Source organism: Diabrotica virgifera, chromosome 2 (genome assembly GCF_917563875.1).
Source record: "Diabrotica virgifera virgifera chromosome 2, PGI_DIABVI_V3a".
NCBI lineage: Eukaryota > Metazoa > Arthropoda > Insecta > Coleoptera > Chrysomelidae > Diabrotica > Diabrotica virgifera.
Window position 1 is genome coordinate 58,520,532 of NC_065444.1, and position 27,859 is coordinate 58,548,390.

General features: G+C 33.4%; 2 protein-coding genes across 4 annotated transcripts in view; both read left to right on the forward strand.

Moving 5' to 3' along the window:
* The window catches only part of LOC114337809 (uncharacterized), an 84,847-nt gene extending 74,135 nt beyond the window's left edge, over positions 1–10,712 (forward strand). For all 3 annotated transcript variants that reach the window (XM_050643679.1, XM_050643680.1, XM_050643681.1), the window contains 3 exons: positions 2,115–2,336; positions 4,398–5,774; positions 10,606–10,712. In XM_050643679.1, coding sequence (XP_050499636.1) covers positions 2,115–2,336; positions 4,398–5,774; positions 10,606–10,626 — 1,620 coding nt within the window. In that variant the 3' untranslated portion in view covers positions 10,627–10,712. The remainder of the gene's footprint in view (positions 1–2,114; positions 2,337–4,397; positions 5,775–10,605) is intronic.
* A 15,758-nt stretch (positions 10,713–26,470) lies between these two features.
* Positions 26,471–27,859, forward strand: part of LOC114337843 (1,5-anhydro-D-fructose reductase-like) — a 52,944-nt gene continuing 51,555 nt past the window's right edge. The window contains exon 1 of the mRNA XM_050643683.1: positions 26,471–27,061. Within this exon, the coding sequence (XP_050499640.1) occupies positions 26,561–27,061 (501 nt within the window). The 5' untranslated portion in view covers positions 26,471–26,560. The remainder of the gene's footprint in view (positions 27,062–27,859) is intronic.

The window sequence follows — 27,859 nt, forward strand, 5'->3', positions numbered from 1 at the left end:
AACGTTGTCCACTTTGCATCTCCGTCGTATATCTGTACTTCTAGCTCTATCCCATCGTGTCATAACCATCGATTTTTTGAAGTTTCATCTCCGCTGTTTCGAGAAGTCTTTTTCTCCTCTCTGTGCAGGCCGCGTATGTCATTCTTGGTCTGATGAATGTTTTGTAAATTTTTTTTTGTCTTTTTATTATTTTCATGTCTTTTCGGATATTTTTATTTTCTCCATTTTGTCTCATTCAGGCAACTTGTGGCTCTGTTTGCTTTATTCACTTTCGATCTTTCCGTCGCTAGGTAGCGTGATGCCTAGATATTAAAACTCCATGAATTGTTCCGTTATCTGACCCTACAGCTCTAATTTACATCTTAGTAGATTTGCTGTTATAACTATGCATTTTGTCTGTTGTGAGGAAATTAGCAGTTGAACGTTGAGTCAAACTATCAGTATGTATCAAAAAAGGTTAAAAAAATAACTTTGATAACTAAAAATCGTTTCGCAAACGCAAAGTTAGTGTTATTTTTAACGTATATAATTCAATAAAACAAGTTATTCGAGAATGATTAGGTACAAGGTAGAGATAAGATTAAACTTCAAGGTAATAAGACAAAAATATACCCTGTTCGTGACACTTCAACAGCCAGGGTACTGATGCGTTTTTTCGACAGGTAATACCTATAAGTACAAATTGTAACTATTTCCTGCGTAGGATCTGGGGCCATTTTTATTTATAAACAATTTAGTGTCAAAAAGCCTTTTTTCTTTTTTTTTCAAATCAATGGAAAACAGTGAAACCATGTGAAACTTATGGTTTTTTTAGTACAAACATCTTCGAGAGCATGGAACAAACTTTAAAATGGCATATCATAAAAGTTGATATACTCATTTGTTGTTAAGATAATTGCGAAAAAAGGTCGAAATTGCAAAAAAATGATTTCGCCATAACTATTTTAAAAAATAGTGTATAGCTTTGAAATTTTTGTCAAGTGAGGGCTCTTTGGTGCTTAATATGTGACAAAAATTTCAAAGCGATTCATTCATTTGTTTAAATTTTATTCAAATTGTTTATCCCAGAGATAGATTTTTTGCAATAACATAAGTCAAAAAAAAAAAATGATGATAGAACCATTCTATATATGTTAGATGAAAGAGCAGTGCTAGACTTTCAAATTGGTTTAAAAAAATTAATAAAAAATGCGTATATTAGTAATAAATAATTATGCAAAAGTATCGTCAATCTTTCCTTATAAACTTTTTGAACAACTTTTATCAAAAAAATCTATTTTTCACTGTGTTTTAGGTGCACAACTACCAAGTAATGTCATGTATATAATAATTGATAAAAAATTGTAATAAACATATATAATTTATTACATAAAAAAATAAAAAGTTTATGACGAAAAGCTGACGATACTTTTGCATAATCATTTATTACTGATAAATGCATTTTTTATTCACTTTTTTAAACCAATTTAAAAGTTTAGCTCATGCTCTTTCATTTGACACCTGTAGAATGCTTCTAACATAATTTTTTTCTGACTTATGTTATTGCAAAAAAATGCTCTCTGGGATAAACAATTTGAATAAAATTTAAACAATTGAATGAATCGTTTTCAAATTTTTGTCACATATTAAACACCAAAGAACCCTCATATGGATATACACTAATTTTTACAATAGTTATTGCAAAATTAATTTTTTTGCAATTTCGACTTTTTTGCGCAATTTTCTTAACAACAAATATATCAACCTTTATAATACGCCATTTTAAAGCTTTTTCCATGCTCTCGGAGATGTTTGTACTAGAAAAACCATAAGTTTCACTGTTTTCCATTGATTTGAAAAAAAAAATGAAAAAATACGGTTTTTTGACACTAAATTGTTTAAAAATAAAAATGGCTTCCAGATCCTACACAGGAAATAGTTACAATTTGTTCTTATATGTATTACCTGTCGAAAAAACGCTTCAGTACCCTGGCTGTTGAAGTGTCATGGAAAAACCTTATTACCCTGGACTAATTGTCTGGGATTGTTAAAAATGAGCTAAAATAAATATTGCTTGGACTATGTTAAGGAATCCATGATGAAATAAATGTCTGATTCATATGTCATTTATTTAGGACGAAAAGTGCTATGTACGCCAGCGAGTATCACTTAAGGCACCGGTTAAGGCATCGGTTAAGGCATGGACCCCTTCACATGACGCTCTACTAAAGAAAACTGCGGAGGAAAACGCGCACCTCCCTGCGAAGAAGTTGGAAGAAGTGTTATCGGCGAAGTTTCTTGAAGTGTTTGATGAGAGATTAAATGGGTTTACACTGCGTGTCAAGGCCGGTATGAGAGTAAGTAATACTTTTGTTAATTTTTAATTTAACAGTTATGGTGTTTGTTTTGCTACGCAGTTCCCCAGAAATGCTAACGCAGAACGTTTTATTCACCGTTTTACAGAACCAGAATAAGAGCTGATTTGAGATACCTGTGACGCACAACCTTCTATGAAAAAAGAGATCATAAATTAAAATTTGGATTCTCGGGCAAGACATTGGCTTCTTTTTCTTCTTCTTTTTGTGCAGACATGACATGACTGCCTGTTTTTTCAATGTGCCTCCAGTAAGTTGTCATTCCATCGTTTTCGTAGTCTTCCCTACTGATCGTTTGATTTTTTCCGAAGTCAAAATCTCTATTGACTCCCCTATTTACTATAAATTAAGAGAAAGAAGCTCTTTTTTCCTACTGACCCGAATGATGGACAGGAACCTCTATATCGAAAAGGTCCTTTGTGGTGGATTATTAACAAAGGTAAACTTGACGCTTGACTAATAAATTATGTACTTTTGTACACAATAGGAAGAAAAATTATATTTTTAAAACTTCGGTTCGACGATGAATAGTTTACCGAAGAATACGGTGAGCATTCTGTGAACGAGACATTCTGTTGTCTTGACAAAAATGGCGCCTTGTAATTACTTTTTTCTTAAATACCTCCAGACCGCCTCTATTTAGAAAAAGAAAACTGGTACGCCCATTTATCTTACAGAGATAACGTAAGGATTTTTGATGCTGGATTATTAAATTGTAAAGTATTCGATACTAAAAGCCACAGTTAGTAGACAGTGTAGGTAGCATAGAGCAATGTATTTCGTACGGGACATCGGCCGACCACGTTGCCGGTTTGCCCCGAGCGGCGCATCAGGACCGGTGATTTCTCAGTCTATCACCAAACTATCACGCACTTACCACTGTGCCGACATGAGCGGCATCGCTGCGCGTCGTAAGACCAACACTGCATAATAACTGTGGCTTCTAGCTTCTACTTTAGTACTAAAAGGTACTCTTACTTTTAGTCGGTAAAATACACCGTTTTCTAGAAAAATTGATTTTGAATATTTTTCGTTTTTTGAATTTCAAAAAAAATTATTTAGAAAAACGAAGTCGGTTTGAGACTGAGACTGAGAATATTTTAATCCGCTTTTATAATATATTGCACATAACGTAATTGAGACCTAGTTCGTTCTTTAGGATATTGAAAGATCATAAACATGTAATATAGTCGGTTCGCTAAACTCAGACACAACTGGCTAGTGATTTTAGCAAGTAATTTTGCCATAAAAAAAAATAATTACTAAATAGTTAGTAATTTTGACAATTTTGGCAAAATTGGCAAAAAACAAAAAAATTACCTACTAAAATCACTAGCCAATTATGTCTGACCAAAAATGAATAACCATTTTCAATTTCGTTGCAAAACTAAACTACAGCCGCATCATTATTCCAGTTCAATCGAGAGTGCAGTAAGCACCTCTACCGGTTTCGAAACTTATTAGTCTCTCATCAGGAGGCACATATGCTGCTCTCTCTGACCCAACTAGGACAAACCCCGGCGTGCAGTCACGGACTGCAACGAACGAAATGGCACGGATGCCCTAGCGGCAACTGCTGTCAAAAAACTAAGTTTTCAATCTAATAGCACATAAAACAAAATCCAAAAATGTTATTCTACGTCTTACCAGACTGAAAACAATGGGAACCTTCTCTAGTCACACCTCCGAGGCTTCTACAATTTGCAAGCCATAACGGATGCTGAGACTAAGGAAGATGAGGGAATTTTACAATTTATAATTCATTTATAATACAATTATGCAATACAATTATACAATTATAAATTGTAAAATTCCCTCATCTTCCTTAGTCTCAGCATCCGTTATGGCTTGCAAATTGTAGAAGCCTCGGAGGTGTTACCAGAGAAGGTTCCCATTGTTTTCAGTCTGGTAGGACGTAGAATAACATTTTTGGATGTTGTTTTATGTGCTATTAGATTGAAAACGTAGTTTTTTGAGTTATGTGTGAGTTTAGCGAACCGACTCTATAAATAATACTAATGACTTTTTACTCTTCTATTTCAGAAAAGACGACGTGCTAGAGTGACAACAAATAAAAGGCATTCGAAGATCGGCAGTGATATAGTAAATCTCGGAGCAAGTACATCCGGCAACAGTATAGAAGGTATCAAATGTAAAAAGGAAAAACCAGAAGAAAAATCTCAACCCAATCCATATGTACAGTTGACAGATGTTCTTATTACGCATCCAGAAGCAGCACCTACTGTTTCGCCCCGGAAACGTGACGAAATTGCGCCCCGTAAACGTGACGAAATTGCGCCCCGTAAACGTGACGAAATTGCGCCCCGTAAACGTGACGAAAAAGTATTTGCGAAGGAATTAGCGAAAACCAACGATAGCGACAGCTCGGATTCACCTGATCACGATTCCGATCCAGATTATACTGTACAACCAAAAAGAAGAAGAATTTTACCGCGAAGGTCTCTTAGGTGTAAACAAAATTCAAATGCTGCAAGGCAAAATTCGAATCCTGTCAGACAAAATTCGAATCCTACCGGACAAAATTCGATTCCTTCTAGAAACTCGAATCCTGCTAGACAAAATGCGAGTCCTGCCGGACAAAATTTGAATCCTGCCGGACAAAATTCAAGTCCTTCCAGACAAAGCTCGAATCCTGCTAGACAAAATTCCAGTCCTGCCAGGCAAAATTCGAATCCTGCCGGACAAAATTTGAGTCCTGCCAGAGAAAGTTCGAGTCCTGCTAGAGAAAGCTCGAGTCCTGCTAGAGAAAGCTCGAGTCCTGCTGGACAAAATTCGAGTCCTGCTAGAAAAAATTCGAATCCTGCCGGACAAAATTTGAATCCTGCTAGAGAAAATTCGAGTCCTGCTAGACAAAATGCGAGTCCTGCCAGACAAAATTCGAGTCCTTTTAGACAAAACTCGAATCATGCTAGACAAAATTCCAGTCCTGCCAGACAAAATTCGAATCTTGACGGACAAAATTTCAATCCTGCTAGAGAAACTTTGAGTCCTGCTAGAGAAAGTTCGAGTCCTGCTGAACAAAATTCGAGTCCTGCTAGACAAAATTCGAATAATGCCGGAGAAAATTCGAGTCCTGCTAGACAAAGTTCGAGCCCTGCTAGACAAAATTCGAGTCCTGCTAGACAAAATTTGAATCCTGCCGGGCAAAATTCAAGTCCTGCTAGACAAAGTTCAAGTCCTGCTAGACAAAATTCGAATCTTGCTAGACAAACGTCCAGTCCTGCCAGACAAAATTCGAATCCTGCTAGACAAAGTTCGAGTCCTGCTAGACAAAGTTCAAGTCCTGCTAGACAAAGTTCAAGTCCTGCTAGACAAAATTCGAGTCCTGCCAGACAAAATTTGAATCCTGCAACAAAAATGGAAATCCAAACTCGAAGTACAAGAAAAATGAAATCCTTGGTAAGTTGTAATTTTTATATTGATCTGTGTCCTAGAAATACACGTGTCATTGGAAAAATAATAACTGACTACTTTATATTTCTCTTCTTCTTATCGTTCCATCTTCTATCGAAGTTTGGATATCAACATGGAAATTCTTATTTTACTTACACCAACTGTAAATACACACAGCGGCAAAATTAACGGAACACCTTAAAAATGGGACATGTTAGATATCTCGAATTTCCTAAACCTGTTGTCCGATTTGATTGATTTTTTTAGTATGTTATAGCCTTATTATTTAAGAAAATCGATGTAATAATATTGCTGCTACAGAGGTAAATGTCATTTTATACCGGGTGTAACAATCATATTGTGTTTTTCCTTAAAGTTGGGAACACCCTGTGGAATATTCTAGCACATATAAAATATTGAAATTAAAACTCAATTGTAGCCAAGCTTTAACTTAATCTTTTTTGATTCATTTGCTTATGATGGATAATAAAAAAGTTAGATACGTTAACAACTAGCAGTGTTTTTCATCAATAAATCCACATTTTTTAAGTCCGTATTTTTTTTTGTTGTTTAGTGGAAAATGGAACGCGCTACAAGGAATTTGACCCGCGATGAGTGTAATCATATATAGCGAAGAACTTAGCTACCGTGTTATCGGCTCCTTATATTGGTAAAACTTTTTTGCTAATGTACGATAATGCAAGACCTCACGTTCACAAACTGTAATCGAATATTTACAACAGGTAAATCTTCGGACTTTGAATTGGCCATCGCAAAGTCCAGATCTTAACCAGTTCGAATATTTGTGTGACATAATTGGTACAAGACTACGCCAGCGTTTGCCACATCCTAGAATCTTACAAGAGGTAGAAACAATAGCTCTCGAGATTTGGAATGATATTGATTAAGACCAAATAGCATACCTCATTTGTAATATAAAAGTACATATTATCTCTTTTATTACCGAACATAAGCGAATGAATTAAAAAACAAAACGTTAAGAAAGCCTAAGGCTAGAATTGAGTTTTAATTTCAATATTTTATATAATATGCTAGAATATTCCACAGATTGTTCCGAACTTTCAGGAAAATACACTTTATGATTATTACACCCGGTGTAAAATGACAATTACCTGTCTAGCAACAACATCATTACGTCGATTTTCTTAAATAATAAGGCCATAACATACTAAAAAATCACTCAAATCGGACAATAGATTTAGGAAATTCGAGACATCTAACATGTGTTCATGTAGACATCTAACATTTTTAAGGTATTCCGTTAATTTTGCCCCTGTGTATAGCTGGTTAGAGCTCAGAATAAACCATTCCTTTCGATTTCGTAACCAGAGGTTAGTCTTCTTCCTAAATCTCTTTTACCTTTTATGTTGCCCTCTATAATCAAACGCAGCAGATTATAACGAGGACCTCTTAGAGCCGATAAGATGTGCAACTCATATGAATAATTCTATCAAAAGGATTTACTGTAAATAACTTCTTATTAATATTGTAAAAAAGATAATAAAGGATTTTTATACAATTTAAAAATTACTTGTTTCATATTTTCATTACTACTAGAGCAATTTACTTTTGTACTTCTTATTCTGATACGCTTCTTATATTGATACGCTTAAGTTAAAAAGCTCTCATGTTAATTTATCCTGCTCTGCTTTTCTCGCAATCTAAAATATCCCATTCTGGCCCCCATCTTATAAAGAAGTGCAGATGAGGAGATTCAGTAGGACCTCCACAATTGCTGTTGGTGTATCAATAGGTCGCTGGTACATATCCGGCTCGAAGGACCAAATGTACAATTCGTATATGATATAATTCCAAATTAATTCGAATGCCCCGTGCTCGACGATGCGAAATAATAATTATTCTAAGTCGTGGAGTAAAAATGGTTTATTGACAGCTACTGATATATACACTGGACTTAACTTACGTACTAGAATTGTTGGTTAGGTAAATATTCAAGACCGACTGCACTCACATGAGTACTAACCCCTAATTCATAATGCTCACAAATAATCTTTAACTCATCAAAAAGTTCATTGACTTTGCGTAGTAACTTAACTTTTGTACTTTGATTACTTCATCAATATAATTTGAACTATGGAAGTTATTGCAACAGAATTTAGGAATTAATTCAATTATGCAGCAAATTGAATAAATTCGTAATTAAACTATTTTTTCGATATTTATTACAATTATACAGAGTGAAATCATAAGAAATTAGGAAGTTAAGATTAATGTGAGACCACAAATTAAGGGATTAATTTGTCATTGAACAGTTGGTGTAACCCTCAGAGTCCCTGTTTGATATAAAGAAATGCTTTTAAAGGTAAGCGTTCACATGTCCGCATCGTACGCATCGGACGGATCGCATCAAACGGATTAATTTTTCATACTGTGTCCACTGTATCGGCAGCGATCGGATTTGCCGACGCCAGTACCAGCAATTGGATAGCCGATGCCACTTCATTCGGATTTTTGTAGTGATTGTAGGTACCTGCGGAAAGTATTTGCGAGAATGGAGGAAAGCGATGAAGAACAAAAGTCATTATTGCTTGTTTGTTGGCAGAAGAGGAAGAAGAAGAAGAAGAAAAAAAAAAGAATGTGTGTGTACTTTGTACGCACGTAAGAAGTTATACTTCTATTATAATATAATTTCAACGAAATAAATATACCTACTTAACAGTTACAATACAAAAAATTAACAATAATTACCAAAATTTAACCAAAACTTAACAATGCCAAATATTAAAAAAAACCCGCAACCCTGCGAATTGAACCCGCAACCTTGCGAATTCTCAATCTCTGGTCCAATGCTCTACCAACAAGACCATCAAGGCACATACTATTAACGTGTCAGATATACATATTTACACATCACGGTGACAAGTGAAATATAAAAATAGATGTTTTATTATTTTACGCCCAAGGAAGACAAATCCAAAGACACAAAATTATAATAAAAAACCTTTTAAACCACATTTTTCAAATTGCGCAAGTTGTATTATTAATATTAATGTTAATAAATGAAATATAAATATTTTGACGTTTCACAATTTGACAATATCATAACAAAATTTGATGTACTATTTTTAAAACACTTACCAGTGTAAGATTCTTTAGCTTTGAATAAGCGAGATCGTAGATCGTCCCGGTTGATTGTTGTTATCCACAGTTCTCTACGGCTTCCGAGCTAATAGGTTTTTTATCAGTAATTTTGCGGCACTCATACTAGTCACAGTTTGATGGGCTTTCACATTGACATGCAACACTCATCTCTTCTATGTTAATAAGTCCAAAAATATAATATGAAAACTATTTAAAAAGGCAGTATAACCATTAACTAACTTTTTGTTTGTTGTTTCTCTTCCTACAAATTTTAAAACGCAACAACCATACACCATACATAACCAAACCACAGTCCCATAGCTGTGATACAGCTGCCATATTGGATAATTTTTGTCATGTCATTTGAACATCCAATCAGAACAAAGTTGTAATGCGACTGCGCCGGGATCAAAGGTTTTAATCCTATTAAAATTCACCCTCATATGCGCGTAAAGAAGTATAACTTCAAAAGTCTAGAAAAAGGAAGCATAATTTTGTATACACAACATATTCAAGAACAGATCGGAATATGGAGAATATTACACCCTATCACACTTCTACTCACTTTGTAAACATTTTTTTGTCGGCATTGGAATATTACAGCTTATACACCGATTCTCTCGGTAGACTGCAAGCTATAGTAGAAACGCGACAGTAGACCGCATAGTAGCACCAATTTTTCTAACTAATTATACATTTGAATATAAAGGAATACACAAAGCTGGTACAATTTGATTTAAATGGAAAATATGAGTTTACTACACTAGTAAAAGTTTCTTTCAAGATTAATCAAAGTTGCCTTTCTGAAATCGGTAAAATACTTTCTGTGGTTTTCAACTATTTGTAACACACTTTGCTTGCTTTTTCTTGTAAATGGAAAATAGTAAGCTGAAAATTTCAGTGCAAACATGGGAGGATAATGAAGACTATCTGAAAACAACGAACTTTTTAAAACATATTAGAGTTGTTAATGATGTTACTGAGAGAGGTGTAAAATTGATGTAAGACATTTCATTGTCTCTCACAAAAGATAAAAAAGCAAGCAAAGTGTGTTACATACAAGTAGTTGAAAACCACAGAAAGTATTTTACCGATCTCAGAAACGCAACTTTGATTAAACTTTTACTGATGTAAATGTGTAACAGCTTTATTTCCTCCTTTATATTCAAATGTATAATTAGTTAGAAAAATGTGTTGTTTTCTTAACGGGAATAATTTTCATAGTTAGATACTCGAGATATCTTGAGAAAAACCAATAAACGTGAAAAATGGGTAATATTTATGGTAATTTAATCCCCATAATCAACTTATCATGGCCTGTGATATTTTTTCTGAATATACCTATATACCTAATATAAAATAAAAGTTAAAACTGAGTTTACTTGTTTGATTAAGATAACTTTTTGTACGTAATAATAAAAGTATTAAACGCGCGGGGTGCGTCCACTGATCGGCATTCCGTATGACTCATCGGCACCCATCACAAAAGTTGCCTCTGGAGGCATCGCTTCGTCATTGCCGATGATGCGATCCGTACGATGCGGATCAGTGGACGCAGTTACATAAGTTTTTATACAAGGCAAACTAAAATTCGTTGCGTACGATGCGGGCCTGTGGACGCTTGCCTTTAATGTGAATTTTTTAGGGCACGTATTTCTAGGACACTCTATGTTATTTCTATTGCCACTTTTCTAATTAGGTTTTTTCTTTTCAGCTGAAGAGTGCAAATGACTAATTCTCCAATAATTCTGTTGTATTTTTTGTAAATATTTTAACTAGGTTTACAATTGTTGATAAATATAGTTTATTATTAATTACAAAGCGACTTTTTAGGTAATTGGTGTATTTTTCTTGTTTATATTAATGTGTTCTTTTTGTTAGAATATTTATTAATACAAATGTTATATTAAATATAACCTCAGATCTTGCACTTTCAAAGGCAAGGTGCTATTCTTATTATTTTAACTTTCAAGCATTAATTGGGTAAAAACCAAATTCAAAAATTTCAAGAGAACAAAAAACTAGGTGTTATAAGAAGCATTATTGCAAATGTATTTTTAGCTATTACCATCAAATTAGTTAATGGCTAGATAAGATTTTTATGGATTTTAAATTTTATTGAGAACATCTGCAAGACTAAGGTGAATGGTCCCACACTGGAATGATGTATGTACTTGGCTAGAATTTTTTTTTACAGAGAATGCAGGCTTTACATGCTCTTTTTGTATGTTTAAATTGTTGCGTAAAATTTTCGCTAAAATTATTTGTTAATTACTGTTGTTTCAGCATAACGCATAATGGGTAAAGAGATGGAACTGTTAAAAGGAGGAAAACCTCATATCTAGGTCATACGTTCCATAATAATAAGTAAAGTCTGCTACACTTTATAGTGGAAGGCAAGACTAAAGGTAGAAGAGGTTTGGACAGAAAGAAAAAATCCTGGCTGAAAAACTTAAGGGAATGGTTCCATATACCAGAAGCTACAAACATAATACATGCGGCACAAAACAGAAAAACATATCGTTTAATGGTCGCCAATCTTCGGTAGAAGGCAGCAACCTTCTGACGCCAATGTAACACTTCGAATGCATCGAAAATGACTCGACTTCTTGTCAAGTATCACAACTCGACGAAACATAGACTTTTCAATATGACTGTCAAGAACTATTTAGCCAAAAACTAGGTTACAGTCATGGAGCACCCGTCATATTGGATTTAGCACCCCAAGACTTCGAATAAGCCTAAAAATCATAAATATGTACTGTTTTAACCCGTTAACTGCCGATCTATTCTGAGTAGGTTTTCACCAGTGCCGGATTAACCATTAGGCAAAGTAGGCAGTTGCCTAGGGGTCTCGCAGTTCCCAAAACGCAAAAATAATGAGAATGAAATAAAATCTATAAATCATATTATTTTGAAAAATTCAAATATCGCACAATATCATAAAAGTGATGGTGGACGTATAATAGTATATTATGCAACGAGCATTTAATGATGGTCATTATGAAGCGAGTATGAGGGATACGAAACGAGCCGCCTAGTGGCGGCTGTATGAGCCGTCCTATTACCCGTATGCGCGCCAATGATGGAAATTAAATTCTCAATTGTATGTCAAAAAATACGCAATAAGTACCTCTTAAAACCCACCAAATTTCATTTGCCTATCTCAACCGGTTTTAAAGCAATAAATAAATCGTCAGTTTGTCAGAAAAATTTCAACACCCCCTATCTCGGAAACTAAGCATTTGCGGACATAAGTTTATAAAACTGTAATTATTTTTTCATGCAAAATTAACCCTTAAAGTTTGCTTCTTCTTCTTCAGGTGCCATCTCCGCTACGGAGGTTGGCAATCATCATAGCTATTTTAATTTTTGAGGCAGTAGCTCTAAATAGTTGTTTTGAGCTGCATCCAAACCATTCTCTCAGGTTCTTCAGCCATGAAATTCGTCTTCTGCCGATGCTTCTTCTGCCATCTATCTTTCCCTGCATTATGAGTCGCAGGATGCCATACTTCTCGCCCTGCATCACATGTCCGAGGTACTGTAGTTTTCTTTCTTTAATAATTGTAAGTTCAACTTCCTTCTCTTTACCTATTCTTCTCAGTTCAGTTCTCAGTTTGCTATACTTATTTAAAAATACCCAGTATTGATGAAAAACATGGCTAGTTGTTAAAGTACCTAACTTTTTTATTATCCAACATAAACGAATGAATCAAAAAACAGAATGGTGAGAAAACATGAGGCTATAGTTCGGTTTTAATTTCAGTATTTTATAAATGCTAGAATATTCCACAGGATGATGCGAACTTTGAGAAAAAACACAGTTTGATTCGTACACCCGGTATGCAATGAAAATTTACCTGTTTAGCATCAATATTATTACAACGATATTGTTAAAGAATAAGGCTATAACATATTAAAAAAATCACTTAAATCGGACAATAAGTTTAGGAAATACGATACCTCAAAAATGACCCATTTTTAAGGTGGGCGGTTAATTTTGGCCCAGAGTGTAGTACACTTGTGGGGTTTTCCAATCCTATATTTTGATATAAGCTTGAATTCTTCTGGCGATGAGATTTTTATCTAGTTAATCATGGCAAAATTTTGTCCGTTCATGGTTTTCAGTTTTGGGAACAAAAAATAGCAGACACCCAAGTTCGGCTAATAAAACGGCTTAGGCATAATAGAGGAGCTGGTTTTGGAGAAAAACCATCGTAATGGACATAGCTTCAAGGTAATATTTCATACAACCTTCTGACAAAACCTTATGATCCACATCATTTGACTCGAATAACGCAGTTACCAAAACATCTCTTTTCGCCAAACTTGGCTTGTCTATTTCGGTATTGACTCTTTTTGCAGCTTCTTCTTCTTGTAGTACCTATCCGTTTTGGATGTTAGCGACCATCATGGCAATCTGTACTTTGCACACTGCTGCTCTGAAAAGATTTGTGGTTGTGGTGTTGAACCAACGTAGATTCTTCAGCAAGGAAATCCTTCGTCTTCCTGGTCCGCTTTTTCCTTCCACATTTCCTTGCAAGATTAGTTGCAGCAGTCCATATCTCTCGCTGTTACTCATGTTGTGACCGATTTTGGCTGTTTTTATTGTGGTTAACAGCTTTCCTTCGTTGTGTATTCTTAATAAAACACCCTTATTAGTAACGTGGTCGGTATAAGATATCTTCATGATTCGTCGATAAAGCCACATTTCGAAAGCCTCAATTTTCTTGCAGGTGGCGTCTGTGAGAGTCCACGACTCAACTCCGTACAACAGTATAAAGTCAATAATAACCAAAAACATTTTTCTGACTTTTACATGTTTCACTAACTTCAGTTCTTTACTTAATTGTACTTTATAAGTTTCCAGATGCACATTTTTCATAAGAATATACCTTGGAAAACTTACTCTCTTAATCTTTACCATGAAGACGTTCCTAAATCCTTACCAATATTCTTATGAATTGAAACATTGTTTTTTATTACATGTCGTGTTAAAGAAAAACCAGTCGTAGTCGAAATTTGTCCAATATAACAAAAAATTAATTACAAATTTACTAGGCAGTTGGTATTAGAATCAGTTAGTGCAGTAACTGAAGGTTTTCACCTCCGATTTCGTTGAACCTTCATCGATTTTCATGAAAATTGGTGAGTCGTTAGAGGATACCTCAAGGAACAACGGTGACATGATGCCAACTTGCGTTTTTACCCTGGGGGTGAATACCACCCCTTCCCGAGGGTGAAAGTTATTTTATTAAAAATAATACCGCCACTCGAAAATATATACATTCAATTACCTATAACTCACTTTTTTTTTAGCTTCAATTTTGGTAATAACTTTTTTGTTAAAATTTATAGTTTTTGAGTTATTTATCAAAAATCGATTAAAAACATGCATTTTTATCACGAAAAATTAAAATCTTTGATCTTTAATAACTCAAAAAGTTTTGATTTATTTTAATAACGTTATATAACAAATTTTGCTTAGAATTTGTCCCTCTATCGAAGTATGGGGCTATTTTCGAGAAAATAATTTTCACCCCCGAGAAGGGGTGGCATCCACCCCCCAGGGTAAAAGCGCAAGTTGCACCATATCACCTTTGTTCCTTGAGACATCCTCTAATCACTTACCAATTTTCATGCAAATCGATGGAGGTTCAACGAAATCGGAGGCAATAGCTCATATCCACCTTTAGTGACTGCACTAAGTGAATAGATTATCACAATGACACGTGGTGACACATTCATTATATTGAAAAGATTGCTCGGATATAAAAACAGGTTGTGCTTTGAAAATCACTGTCATTGTTTTTCGTTGGCAACACTTTACTACTCCTCAGGCGCCAAATTCAAATTTGGTGTTAATGTTGAGACATTTAGGTATAGTATTGCAAGGTGATGGATAAACTATAAGTTACACTTTTTCATGTAATACATTATGTGAACATTGGAATTTGTAATGCACCTACTGTTGTAATTTTTACTTAATTTTGTTCCGACTAAATTTTTGTTTATCTAGGAATAGTTTATAGAATATTAATACTGATAGTATAGTACTGATTTTGTGATCATATTAATGCCCAGTGTCATTAACTACACGGTGCACAATAATAATTTATATTTATAGTATTTTTACTACAAAAGCAAGATTACGTAAGTCAAAATTTTTGACGTATGAGCACTGCCAAAACATTAGAATGTGACTTTTCGTCATGGCCTCGTTTATGTCATTACTTGTCAGAGATATTTTTCTTTGTTTTTGTTTACTATAAAAATAGTATCTATAGTATTTTTACTACGAAAACGTTATTACGTAGGTCAAAATTTTTGACGTAAGAGAACTGTCAAAACATTAGAATGTGACTTTTCATTGTTGCCGTGTTTATAATAAACATAGCAATAATGAAAAGTCACATTCTAATGTTTTGACAGTTCTCTTACGTCAAAAATTTTGACCTACGTAATAACGTTTTTGTAGTAAAAATACTATATAATTATTTATTCTAATTAATGATGTCAATTGGCTTTCATTACTTGCCGAAATATATTGAATTAGAATATTATCATAGTGTAGGTATAATCATTAAAATAGATTATTTCACAGCTCACGGCATAATTGACCGCAACCAGCAACACTGAACTGTCATTTGCGTTTGAATTTGAATGTATGACTAGCGTAGGAATGTCTAAAATATTTAACTAAAATTATTATTTTTTGGAATATTGAATTTAAATAATTGTTTTAGAAATTTTATATTATTAATAATAATAAATGTTTTTGGTTATTTAATTAATATAATTCTAAAATTCTCAATGTAATCGCGATTACGTTTTTCTTATTAAATATTATACCATGTGGACGCTTATTGGGACCGTGCAAGTTCGGCAAAGCGACCCCTATTTCTACGCTCTGTACTATTATTCGCACTTTTAATTATATTGGCCAATTATATTAGTCCTGGTTACTGGATAATTGTCAAGGCCATAGTCCAAAAAAATAATAAGAAGAAAAAATAAGATTCAGGTTATGTTATGAAAACATCAACAATTGTATGTAGTAAATAAAATTAGTTATTAAAATGCAGTACTGCAAGCAAAATATAATTAATTAAATTTACCTTTATATAAGAATTGCATATCATATCAATATTGTGGAGCAATATATAATTTTTTTGCTTCATTGACAGAAGGTATGAAATATACGTCAATTTGACAATTTCAATTGACAATATGAATTATTAAAGATAGTTGCAATATTTCTCCGCGACTCGCGCAGGGTCGTTTCTCGTTTCCCTTTCCAAGTACTTGCACACCGCGAATACAAGATCGGGAAGTTCCGTGTTGGTGTCGTATTTTAGCTGTGCTACACAAATTTCAATTCTAGAGTTGATGTTATGGAATATAATTATTTTCGTTAACATTAACAAATATTTTGGCATATGATTAATATATTTCGGCAATTGATGAAATCCGATTGACATCATTAATTGGAATAAAGAATTAGATATTATTTTTATACTAAACAAAAACAAAGAAAAATATCTGACAAGTAATGACATAAACGTGGTCATGATGAAAAGTCACAGTCTAATGTTTTGACAGTGCTTTTACGTCAGAAGTTTGGACCTACGTAATCTCGCTTTTATAGTAAAAATACTATAGATTTTATTCCGCAAAAATATTTGGCAGACCGATTATAAAAATTAATAATTAATTAATTACAGAGTGTTCAGAGACTTTTTGCACAAAAGAAAACTACAAAATTCAGATACCAGTAAATAATTGATTAGTTTTAGACACTTACATTTACACAATATTTTGCAACATTTAATCCATTTAGAGAACTCTGGTTCTAAAAAATTAAAAGGGAAAATCCCAGTAGTTGGCTGTATACCATAGTTAAAAAAAAACGTATAAAGAAGTAAAACACTTCGAGTGTATGATGATATAAATTTATCCAAATGGATTACAATTCTCCAGAAAGTTTTCAGTCCAGTCAGACCACCATCAGTGAAACATTCTAATTTTAGTTGAAACTATTAGGCCACATTTTGGTTAATAAAACCTTTACCATGTTTATAATATTAAATTGTGAAATTGAAGAGACACTTGATCGATGTTAAAATAATGTTTCACTGATGATGATCTCACTGGATCGAAAACGTTCTGGAGAATTATACTCCAAGTCCACAAGGAAAATTTTCCTGTAGCTGGCTGTATACCATTAATTACAAAAATTGAAGAAAAATCTTCTGCGTAAAAGGTATATTTATTTTACATACATATATTCGGTTTCATAACGTCTTACGACGTTGTCCGACTCCCAAACGCCACTGTATTCTGTCCTGAGTTAGGTCTTCATTTAGATTTCGAGCGCTAATCGCTTTCCTAACTCCCCGATTCCAGCTCTGTGGTGGTCTTCCTCGTTTTTTCTTCTCTGGGGGTTGCCACATCATAGTTTTTTAGGCAATCTTTCGTCCCCCATTCGGCTCACATGCCCATACCATATGAGCTGTTTTCTTTCAATATCCTCAACTATAGTGCCCTCTACACCCATTTGTTGTTTTATTACTTCATTCCTTATTCTTTCGGCTCTTGATATTCTCATCATCTTCTCTCATCTTCTGATGGCATCCATTTCCGTGGCTTCGATCTTTTTCTTATATTTCTCCGTTATTCTCCATGTCTCGGCTCCATAAAGTAGGCTAGTTTTAACCATTGTCTCATACAGGGTGTCTGCGTAACTTGGGACCATATGGGAAACTTTTTTAATATCAACTTTACGAAAAAAAGTCATTCTTTATAAAGTGCTCTGCATAGTCTAAAACCTAAGATGCAATCATCAGATATCAAATTTTGTCAACAGTATACGAGGTATGTTAAAAAATATGAATTTCGCTCAAGAGCAAACTACCTTTATATTTCAAAATATCAAAAAATTGTATTATGAAAAGTTATTTGTAATTAAAAACCATATTCAAATATGTAATAACAGCCTTCTACTTGAATAAAAAAATTTCTGAAATTTTTATAAATTACCGATTCCGAACATCATTTTTATTTATTAGACATGTAATAACTCTTTTATTAATAATTTTAGGAAAAAAAGTTATTCTTTATAAAAATCTCTGCATGGACTAAACCTCAAGATGCAACCATCAGTTATCCAAGTTTATGAATTTTATACGAGGTGTGTCAAATAATATGAATTTAGAAATTCTTTGTAAATTCATATTATTTGACACACCTCGTATAAAATTAACAAACTTGGATAACTGATTACTGCATCTTGAGGTTTAGACCATGCACAGATTTTTATGAAGAATAACTTTTTTTCCTAAAATTATTAATAAAAGAGTTATTACATGTCTAATAAATAAAAATGATGTTCGGAATCGGTAATTTAGGAAAATTTCAGAAATTTTTTTTCAAGCAGAAGGCTGTTATTGCATATTTGAATATGGTTTTTAATTACAAATAACTTTTCATAATAAAATTTTTTGACATACCTCGTATACTGTGTACAAAATTTGATATCTGATGATTGCATCTTAGGTTTTAGACTATGCAGGAGCACTTTATAAAGAATGACTCTTTTTCGTAAAGTTGATATTAAAAAAGTTTCCCATATGGTCCCAAGTTACGCAGTATATGTTCCAGTTTCTTTTCTTTGATATTTCTTTACTCCATAGAACTCCGTTTAGACATGCTATAGCTCTTCGTGCTTGTATGATTCGATGTTCTATTTCTCGTTCGTCTTTTCCACTACGGTCGAAGATGACGCCCAGGTATTTATATTCGTCACATGGATTTATTTTTTGATTGCCTTCGATATCGAGTTGTTCTGCTTCAGCGTCAATTGAGAGGTATTTTGTTCATATATTTATTATATTTATTTTAAAAACTCCACAAAAGGGCTACAAATACAAAACAGAACGTTTTCGCTCTAAAAAGAGCATCGTCAGTGTTCTTTGCAAGCTCTACATGCTAAGCCACCAAAAATACATGGGTTAAAACCCTTAAAATGTCGACTAAAAGTCTTACATTGAAATATATGCTAAATCCTGCCGATGGATGAAATTAATAAAGATATCCTATAATGCCTTAGGGTATCTTTATTAATTTCATCCATCGTCAGGATTTAGCATACCTGGTGGTGAATTGGAAAACGGGCCATAGGAAACTCCAATGTAAAATTCTAAACTGTTGAATTCCTGCTTCCCTAATGATTTTACATCAAAAGACATTAGAAACTATTTGTAGAGGATTGAAATCTGTATTGAAAACAACTGTTAGAATTGTTCTACAAATTAAACATATTTCGAAATTTTGTAAAAATGTAATACATTTTTCAGTTTTTCAGCCCAAAATTAGGCCACACACAGTGCAATAATGTGTCACAATGAAGTTATTATTTTCACATTTTTGAACTGTCAATATTTATATTTTATCATTTATTGTTTAAAAGCAATACAGTTGATAAGATACCCTCAGTTGCGGAAAAAGTATTAATAATAAATATTTTTTATTCAGTCCAATGGTGTGAGCACTGTCAGTTAAATAGTAACGTGTGGCCTAACTTTTACACACATACCTACTGTGGCAAATGTATTATATTTTTCAAAATTTTAGAATGCGTTTAAATCGTAGAACAATTTTAACTTTTGATTTTAATACAGATTTCAATCCTCTACAAATAGTCTCCCATGACTTTTGATGTAAAATAATTAGAGAAACAGGAATTCAACAGTTTAGAATTTTACATTGAGTTTCCTATGGCCCGCTTTACGATTCACCACCCGGTATAACATTTCAATGTAAAGACTTTTAGTCGACATTTTAAGGGTTTTAACCCATGTATTTTTGGTGGCTTAGCATGTAGAGCTAGAAAAGAACACCGATGATGCTCTCTTTGGAGCGAAAAAGTTCTTTTTTGTATTTGTAGCCCTTTTTTGGGGTTTTTAAAATAAATAAATATACCTTTTACGCAGAAGATTTTTCTTCAATTTTTTTTAATTATAATCCACTTGGACGAATTTAAAAATTTTTTAAGTAAATTATACCATCATGCACTCGAAGTTTTTTACTTCTTTGTAAACTTCGGTTCTTTTACGAAACGTTTTAGAAATTATTTCCATCAGATCCATATACAATAAGATCTAGAATTTGTAGTTTTCTTTTCCACGATGAATTTATAATCAAATTGTACATTTCTTAACTTATGAAACGAACACATTTTATTATTTTTATTTTGGCATTTGAGATAATATTTGGACTGAAACTAAGTTTTTTTACTTACATGTAAATTTTGTGAATAAATTAGTGAATTTATAAATATATGTAGTTTTTTGGTACCTGAAATAAATTTTGTTCTTTTTATTTTATTATACCGCCGTATTAAGAAAACTAAAGAAGTCTGGAAAGGAAGGAGTGATCTAGAACATTGTACAGTAACAATTAGAGAACTAAAAAATGTAAAAACACTAGAAATTATTAAAACATATTGCAAATAGCATTTGGTCCATATATTAAAAAAATAGAAACAACGTTCTTGAATTAAAAGAAATACCAAACATCTACAACTATACTAGACACGCTAGATTTTTAGCTGCTCCATCTTGAACCAAAATCAGAAAACTACGAAAACATTGTAGAATTAATAGAATATATGTCTTGGAAAGTTATCCCCAGGGGATGTAGACAACAATATGTTCCCGGGATGTCCAACGAGTCCAAAAAACTAAAGAGAATATAATATATTCACGATATATGAAACCATATATGGGTGATTCGCCAAAATAGACGGCAATTTCGAGGTAGAGAAATTTAATTTAAAACATGGTTTAGAATTAGTTCATTTTTAAATATTTTTTATAAAATGAGCTATTCAACTTGCCCATGATACCAGCAGAGATCATTTTTAAATATTTTCCGAAAAACGGAAATGTGACTTCGGAGTTGACTAAGTGTCCACGGTGTTGACGTAATTTCTCTGTTAATTGAAATTTATGATCGTAACAATTAAATAAAAATTGGTATGTAATAAAACTAAACAAAACACTTCTATTTTGATATAAACTACTACAGAAAAACATGAAAAATAGGTAAAATATCAATTGCGTCAGAGTTGATTTAGACCGGCCTTCGTGTTGACAAAACTTTCCAATATGTAGCCGTGTCTTCTCCGTTAAACTTGAAAAATGTAATCTGCTTTTGAACACAATCTTGGCATTTCCTTTCTATACATTCTTCTGTCTTTTCTGCGCAACATAATGATTTGTTATCCGCTTCCACGCATGAGCTCCATGTTTTCGCATAATGTGCATACATAGACAGATGTCTCTTTGATCAACATTAGAGAAGACTACCCAAAATGGTATATTCTTACAGAAATAAGCATAGCTGCATAAAATACCACTTTCTTTTATAAAATCTTTATTTAACGATTTTGGGGGTTTTCGCCTTCATTTTTCCGTCGTACTCCAGTGTATACGAGCCATTTTCTATAAAAAGAAGATAATATTACCAAACCGACCTAAACATCTTGAGAGCTTACCCAGTAACCCTTTTCCTATATCAGACTAAATTTAAATTGTATTTTTTTAGTTTAAGAATGACCACTCACACACTTGATGGCTTCGGTGTTGATGATTTCATACATTTTTAATTCTACTTTCTACAAATATTAAAAATAATTCTGCTTTATTCATGGGGTGTCAAGAAAACTTTATAGCGCATACTTAAAAGAAAAACTTATTAAAGAAATTAGCAAAATTAAGTTTTTACGAAGGCTTCGGTGTTGACTGTATAAAAACATACGCTTAGCTTAAGACACTGAAAAATTTTCTATCGCTTAACCATATCATGTTCGTCCACTTTCTTCCACAATTTGGGTTAGACTGAAGCGTTCCTCTCTTGTCAAGCTGCCTGCAATACAGTATAATGCAATTTGGCTTAAATTTTCATGAAGCCTCGGTGTTGATGCACAAAGTTGGTTACAGTTTTTAGTAGTAGATTTTATGGTTTAATTTTAAAAATGCAAGTTATTAATTTGACAGTTTTATGTTACATTGGGTTTTTAATTAATTATTGATAAAATAATCTGCACTTTTGTAACTTTTCAATGTGTAATACTATAAAACAGGTCAAAAAACAAGGTGGGTTACAGCCTCGGAGTTGATATTTTGACATTAAAATTGCATAAAATGCTTCTAAAAATACTTTTTTTTAAAATAATGTTAAGTGGCTTACATTCATCTATTGTATAACTTAACTTTGGCAACATAATTTGAAACACAGTATGTAAAGGACTTAAGAAAAAAGCGAGTTACACAATATGCCGCTTATTTTGGCGAACCACTCATATATGCAGCTGACTCTTTTAGCGAAGAAACTGTTGTCTGCGGAGCAGTCCTACTCCAAACGCTGAGTCAAGCCAGAATGAAAAAGTGGATCGAAACCTTGAAAAAAATGCAAGATTACAGCAACCTACATGAGTTGCTACTCAACTTCTTGTGAATGGAAGGACTAAGAACCTATATAAACACACAAGTAGGTACTAAAAGAAGGCCGAATTGAGAGACAAACTAGGAACTCCATTTACACTAAAAGAACTCCACAATGAACAGAATGAAAACCGATAAAGGTGCTGGTGATGTACAGTGCTTTTCAGATAAAGCTATCCACCTTAAATAATGTTTTTCTACAAACGTGTTAAAAATACAATTTTTAGCACTCCATAGGAGCCTTAAAATAGTTATTTATGAAACAGTTCGTGAAGTATGCTTTTTGCGAACGCACGCGATGTATAGAGCACGAGCGACAGCGGAGCGAGTGCTATACATCGCGTAAGTTCGCAAAAAGTACTTCACGCACAGTTTCATACAATATTTTATCTACGATAAACAAACAAAAAAACTGCAACTCTTTGTCAATGGAATTCATTTCTATTCTACAATTTTTAGAACTTTGACATTTAAAAATTCTAACTTCTTTTAAGCAGCTTTTTAAACTCCGCCTGCAGTTTTGTTTGGTGTGATCGAGTAGCTCACAGAACTGTTGCCGGTCCCAAGCCCGGATAAAGGGGGAGGGGTTCTACAGCCAGGTTAGCACCCTACTGATAGACGTTAAAACCATAGCTCATAGAAACAGGATTATGCCTCGGAACAGGAATGATTTCATTACGACGACCAACGCGAGAAAAAGGACAACGAATTTATGGAAAAAGAAAAATATACTTCGCATCGGTACTTGGAATGTAAAGTCTCTAAACACAAGAGAGCAGGAAATCACAAAAGAGCTTGTAGAAAAAAATATACACATATGTGCACTACAAGAGACAAAGAAAAAAGGAAAGGGTCAAATTATGCTGGATGACTATCTGATGATTTACAGTGGTGTTGCAAAGGATACAAGAGCCAAGGAAGGAGTCGCACTGCTAGTTCACAGAAAATTTGTACACCAAGTACAAGAGTGCCGATATATCTCCGAAAGAATAGTTAGTGTAAAAGTCAAACTGGATGTCAAGCCTCTGAACGTGATAGCGATCTATGCACCTGAGAACAACAGGGATGCCACCATAAGAGAAAACTTCTATGAACACCTTCAGACTGTAATAAACGAGATCCCAAATGATGAATATATAATCATTATGGGTGACTTTAATGCCCGTGTTGGCAATGACACAGTTCCGGGAATAAAACAACGATATAATGAAAATATCAGAAATGAAAACGGAGACCTTCTAACGGACCTCTGCAGCATAAATGAAATACGAATTAACAATACATTTTTCCCTCACAAAGAACAATACAAATACACTTTTGAAAACACTAGAGGACAAAGATCTATGATATAGTATTTTTACTACAAAAACGTTATTACGTAGGTCAAAATTTTTGACGTAAGAGAACTGTCAAAACATTAGAATGTGACTTTTCATTATTGCTATGTTTATTATAAACACGGCAATAATGAAAAGTCACATTCTAATGTTTTGACAGTTCTCTTACGTCAAAAATTTTGACCTACGTAATAACGTTTTTGTAGTAAAAATACTATAGACTATATTCTGTCGAATAGAGAGTTACACCCGTCTCTAATCTTGGATGTAAGAGCACTAACATCAGCAGAAATAGGAAGCGATCATAAATTGGTATTGTGCAAAATCAGAATGAAAACACATCTATGTGATAACAAAACAGCAGAATACACCACCAAGATTAAAGTCGAAAGCTTACAGGACGACTCCACCAGATACCTATTCCAAAAAAGACTAACGGAAAAAAGCAGCAACATGTATATCACAGAAAGTGACGGAGTCGAAGAAAGCTGGGCAAAAATTAAGTCTAATATCTTAGCCTCAGCCAAGGAAGTTCTTGGTGAAAGAAACATTAATAAAAATAAATCGCTTCCAAGACGAAGAACTCCATGGTTTTGTACAGAAGTGAAGGAAAAATGTAAAGAGAAGAAAAAAGCCTACCTAAAATACATGTCAACTAAAACACAAGAGGCATACGATAATTATAAGACCATAAGAAACGAAACACATTCAGTAGTAAGAAGAATAAAAAACGATCACTGGGAACGTTTTTCGAAAGAAATGGAACATGATTTTTATGGTCTCCAAAAGGAAATATGGCGCTTTATAAGAGGTCAAAGAATGGAGGTAAAGGAACTAATAGAACCAAAACACATAGAAAAGGATACATGGATTGACTATCTAAAAAAGCTTTATGCAGAGGAAGAACAAATAATGCTAGAACCGGAAACACCAGAAATTACCACAGATGAAGATGTTAATATAAGTGCACAGGAAGTACGAAAAACACTGTTTAATATATATAGCTGTGTAACAGCGTAGCAAGGGGCTGCGTGCTAGACATGACATGGCTAACTTCAAGCCAGTCAACATGGTTGTCACCATAGATTTATAATACTCTAGATTGCGCCTTACGATCTTAAAATGGGTGACGGTTGCGACAGAGATAAATGAGCCTATTTGGTCGGTAGTCTCTTTCTAATTCAAGGGGAGTATCGACGACGTCACTATCCTACTCTGTCGTCGAGTATTTTAGATGGTTTGACAGTTCGAGCGGATGGCGACGAGAACTGGTCGTTTGTCTTCGGACGTGGATAATCCTGGTTCGAATCCCATACCAATCTTTACTTTTTTATTTTTAATTTAATCAATATTGCGTTTATTAGATATTATTACATCTCTAAAATAAATCTATGCAAAGAAATATATAACAAATAAGAAAAACTGTGTAGGTATCTATAGATTTTTAAAAATATAAAAGCCAATGTTATTTTTTTTAATAAGTTAATGGTAGAATACTATAAAGTAAATAAAAATATTCGTAAAAAATTACCAATAATTAATATCAACATAATGTACCATCGATTTATTAATTGAATCGGTCATTTCAAAAATAACACGAGTCACATATTCCTAATTTTACAGAAGAGCAAAGAAAACTTAACTATATAGTCGAAAGATGGATGAAATGGATGACATCAAAATTCAAAGTTATATTGTAGTTTTGTTCCTAATGTTTTTACTGGACTGGTGTCGTTTTTGCACACAACGTTTATCTTAAAGGAGTCTATTCCTCTCAAAAAGTTAGTTTCTCAAAATTGTGGACTTTGCTGTTTTTGAAATGACCGATTCAATTATAAGTAATTAGACATTATTTTTATTTATGAAACTATTGTTACAATTTTTTAAAAAAGTAGAAGCAAAACAAATATTATTCACATCATTCGAATAAGGACGAATTTATATTAATAACGAATGACTTTTATTTTACTATGCAGTTCACAAATTATTTATTCCAATATTAACTTACTATACATAGGTACTACATTTATTATCTGCTAGATTTACTTAGGTCCATTTTTCAGAAGTAAAAATATCTAATAAACGCAATATTGATTAAATAAAAATAAAAAAAGGTAAAGTTGGTATGGGATTCGAACCACGGTTATCCACGTCCGAAGACCAAAGACCATTTCTCGTCACCACCCGCTCCAACTGTCAACACATATTACTCGATAAAGTGGGATAGTCACGTCGTCGATATTCCCCTAAAATTAAAAAGAGACTACCGACCAAATAGGCTCATTTATCTCTGTCGCAACCGTCACCCATTTTAAGATCGCAGGGCGCAATCTAGAGTATTATATATCTATGCTTGTACACGAGGTACCATACATAACCTACAATGGCAGTGATGGGAATAAATGTAAAATTACCACCAGATTTTGACCTGCAGGATCAAAATGCTGCAAGCGAATGGAAGTTCTGGAAGACTAGTTTCGAAGATTATTTACTAGCAACGGGACAAGACCAGTCAGCAGATAAAATGAAAATGTCAATTTTAAGAAATATAATTGGGGCTGAGTCTGCCAAAATTATGTCCACATTCGAGATCCCAGAAGCCGAAAATAACAAGTATGACTTGATGATATCACTAATCGATAAGTATGTTAATCCAAGGATGAATGAATCATTTGAAAGATACAATTTTATCATGAGGGTCCAGAAAGAAGGAGAGTCGTTTGAGCAGTTTCTTACTAGTTGTAGACATTTGATTCGAACATGTAATTATAATGAAATTGATCCAGAACAAACAGCCGAAGATAAAGCTCTGAGAGACAAAATATTAATGGGCATCAGAGATCCAGTTACTAGAGAAGCTCTATTGAGAGTGGACAAACTTACCCTACAAAAAGCCATCGAATTTTGTAGAACTAGTGAACAAAGTAAGAACCAAAATTTGAAATTTCATACCGAAAGAAAAGATGTAGACATAGGAGAAGTTCGTAAAGATAGGTACCAGGGCCATAGAAATTATAATAACTCTAGAAGTAAAGCGAATACCAATGAAAAATTCAAGTGTAAAAGATGTCAATCAACTCATGGGGCCAGAGAATGTCCAGCGTATGGAAAGAAATGTAAGAAATGTGGGCTTTTAAACCATTTTGCAAAGTCGTGTAGAGTGAAGAATATTGATGTCATAGATGAAGATAGCAGTGATGGATCAGCTGATAGTTTTGTAGGAAATGTCAATAAAGTATACCAAAATGTAAGTAGTCAAAATATTTGGGATGAAATTATAGAAATTGAAAACAAGAGAATTAAAGTAAAACTTGACACAGGTGCAGATGTAAGTATAATTCCATTAAAAATTTTTAAGAAAATTGATAAACAATTTAAAATTAGGGATAATCATTATGTACTGAAAGGGTTTGAGGGTACTCAGGCTAAAACAATGGGTGTCGTAAATTTATTTTGTAAACATAAAAATAAGTATGTTTACGAGGATTTTACAATTATTAATGGGGCAACTCGAGTTCTTTTAAGTGGTAAATTATGTATTGATTTGGGGTTAGTTAAACGAATCAACAATATTGAGAGTTGTGGTACTTTAGAATTAGCAGAAAGGGATAAATTTATAAACCTTAACCCTGAAGTTTTTAGAGGTCATGGTAAATTTTGTGGTAAACATAGGATCACTACAGTAGACAATTTTGAGCCAGTAAGTTACCCACCTGTAAATGTACCTGTCGCAATTAGAGATAATTTAAAAAATGAATTAGATAGGTTGACAAAAAGAGGGGCAATTGTCAAAGTTAACGAAATTGACCCCAGGGCAAGCATAAACCGCATTGTTATTGTGGAAAAGCAAAATGGTAAGTTACGTTTATGCTTAGACCCATTAGATCTAAACAAACAAATAGTCCGCAAACCAAGAGTAGTACATAAATTGGAAGATGTTTGTGCACAAATGATAGGTAAAAAGATATTTTCTGTATTTGATCTCTCTGAAGGGTATCATCATTTAGAACTTGACGAGACATCATCATGGAAATGCTGTTTTGCAACTTCTTATGGAATTTTCAGATATAAAGTATTGCCATATGGATTATCAAATTCCCAAGATCTGTTTCAAGAAGTAGTAGAA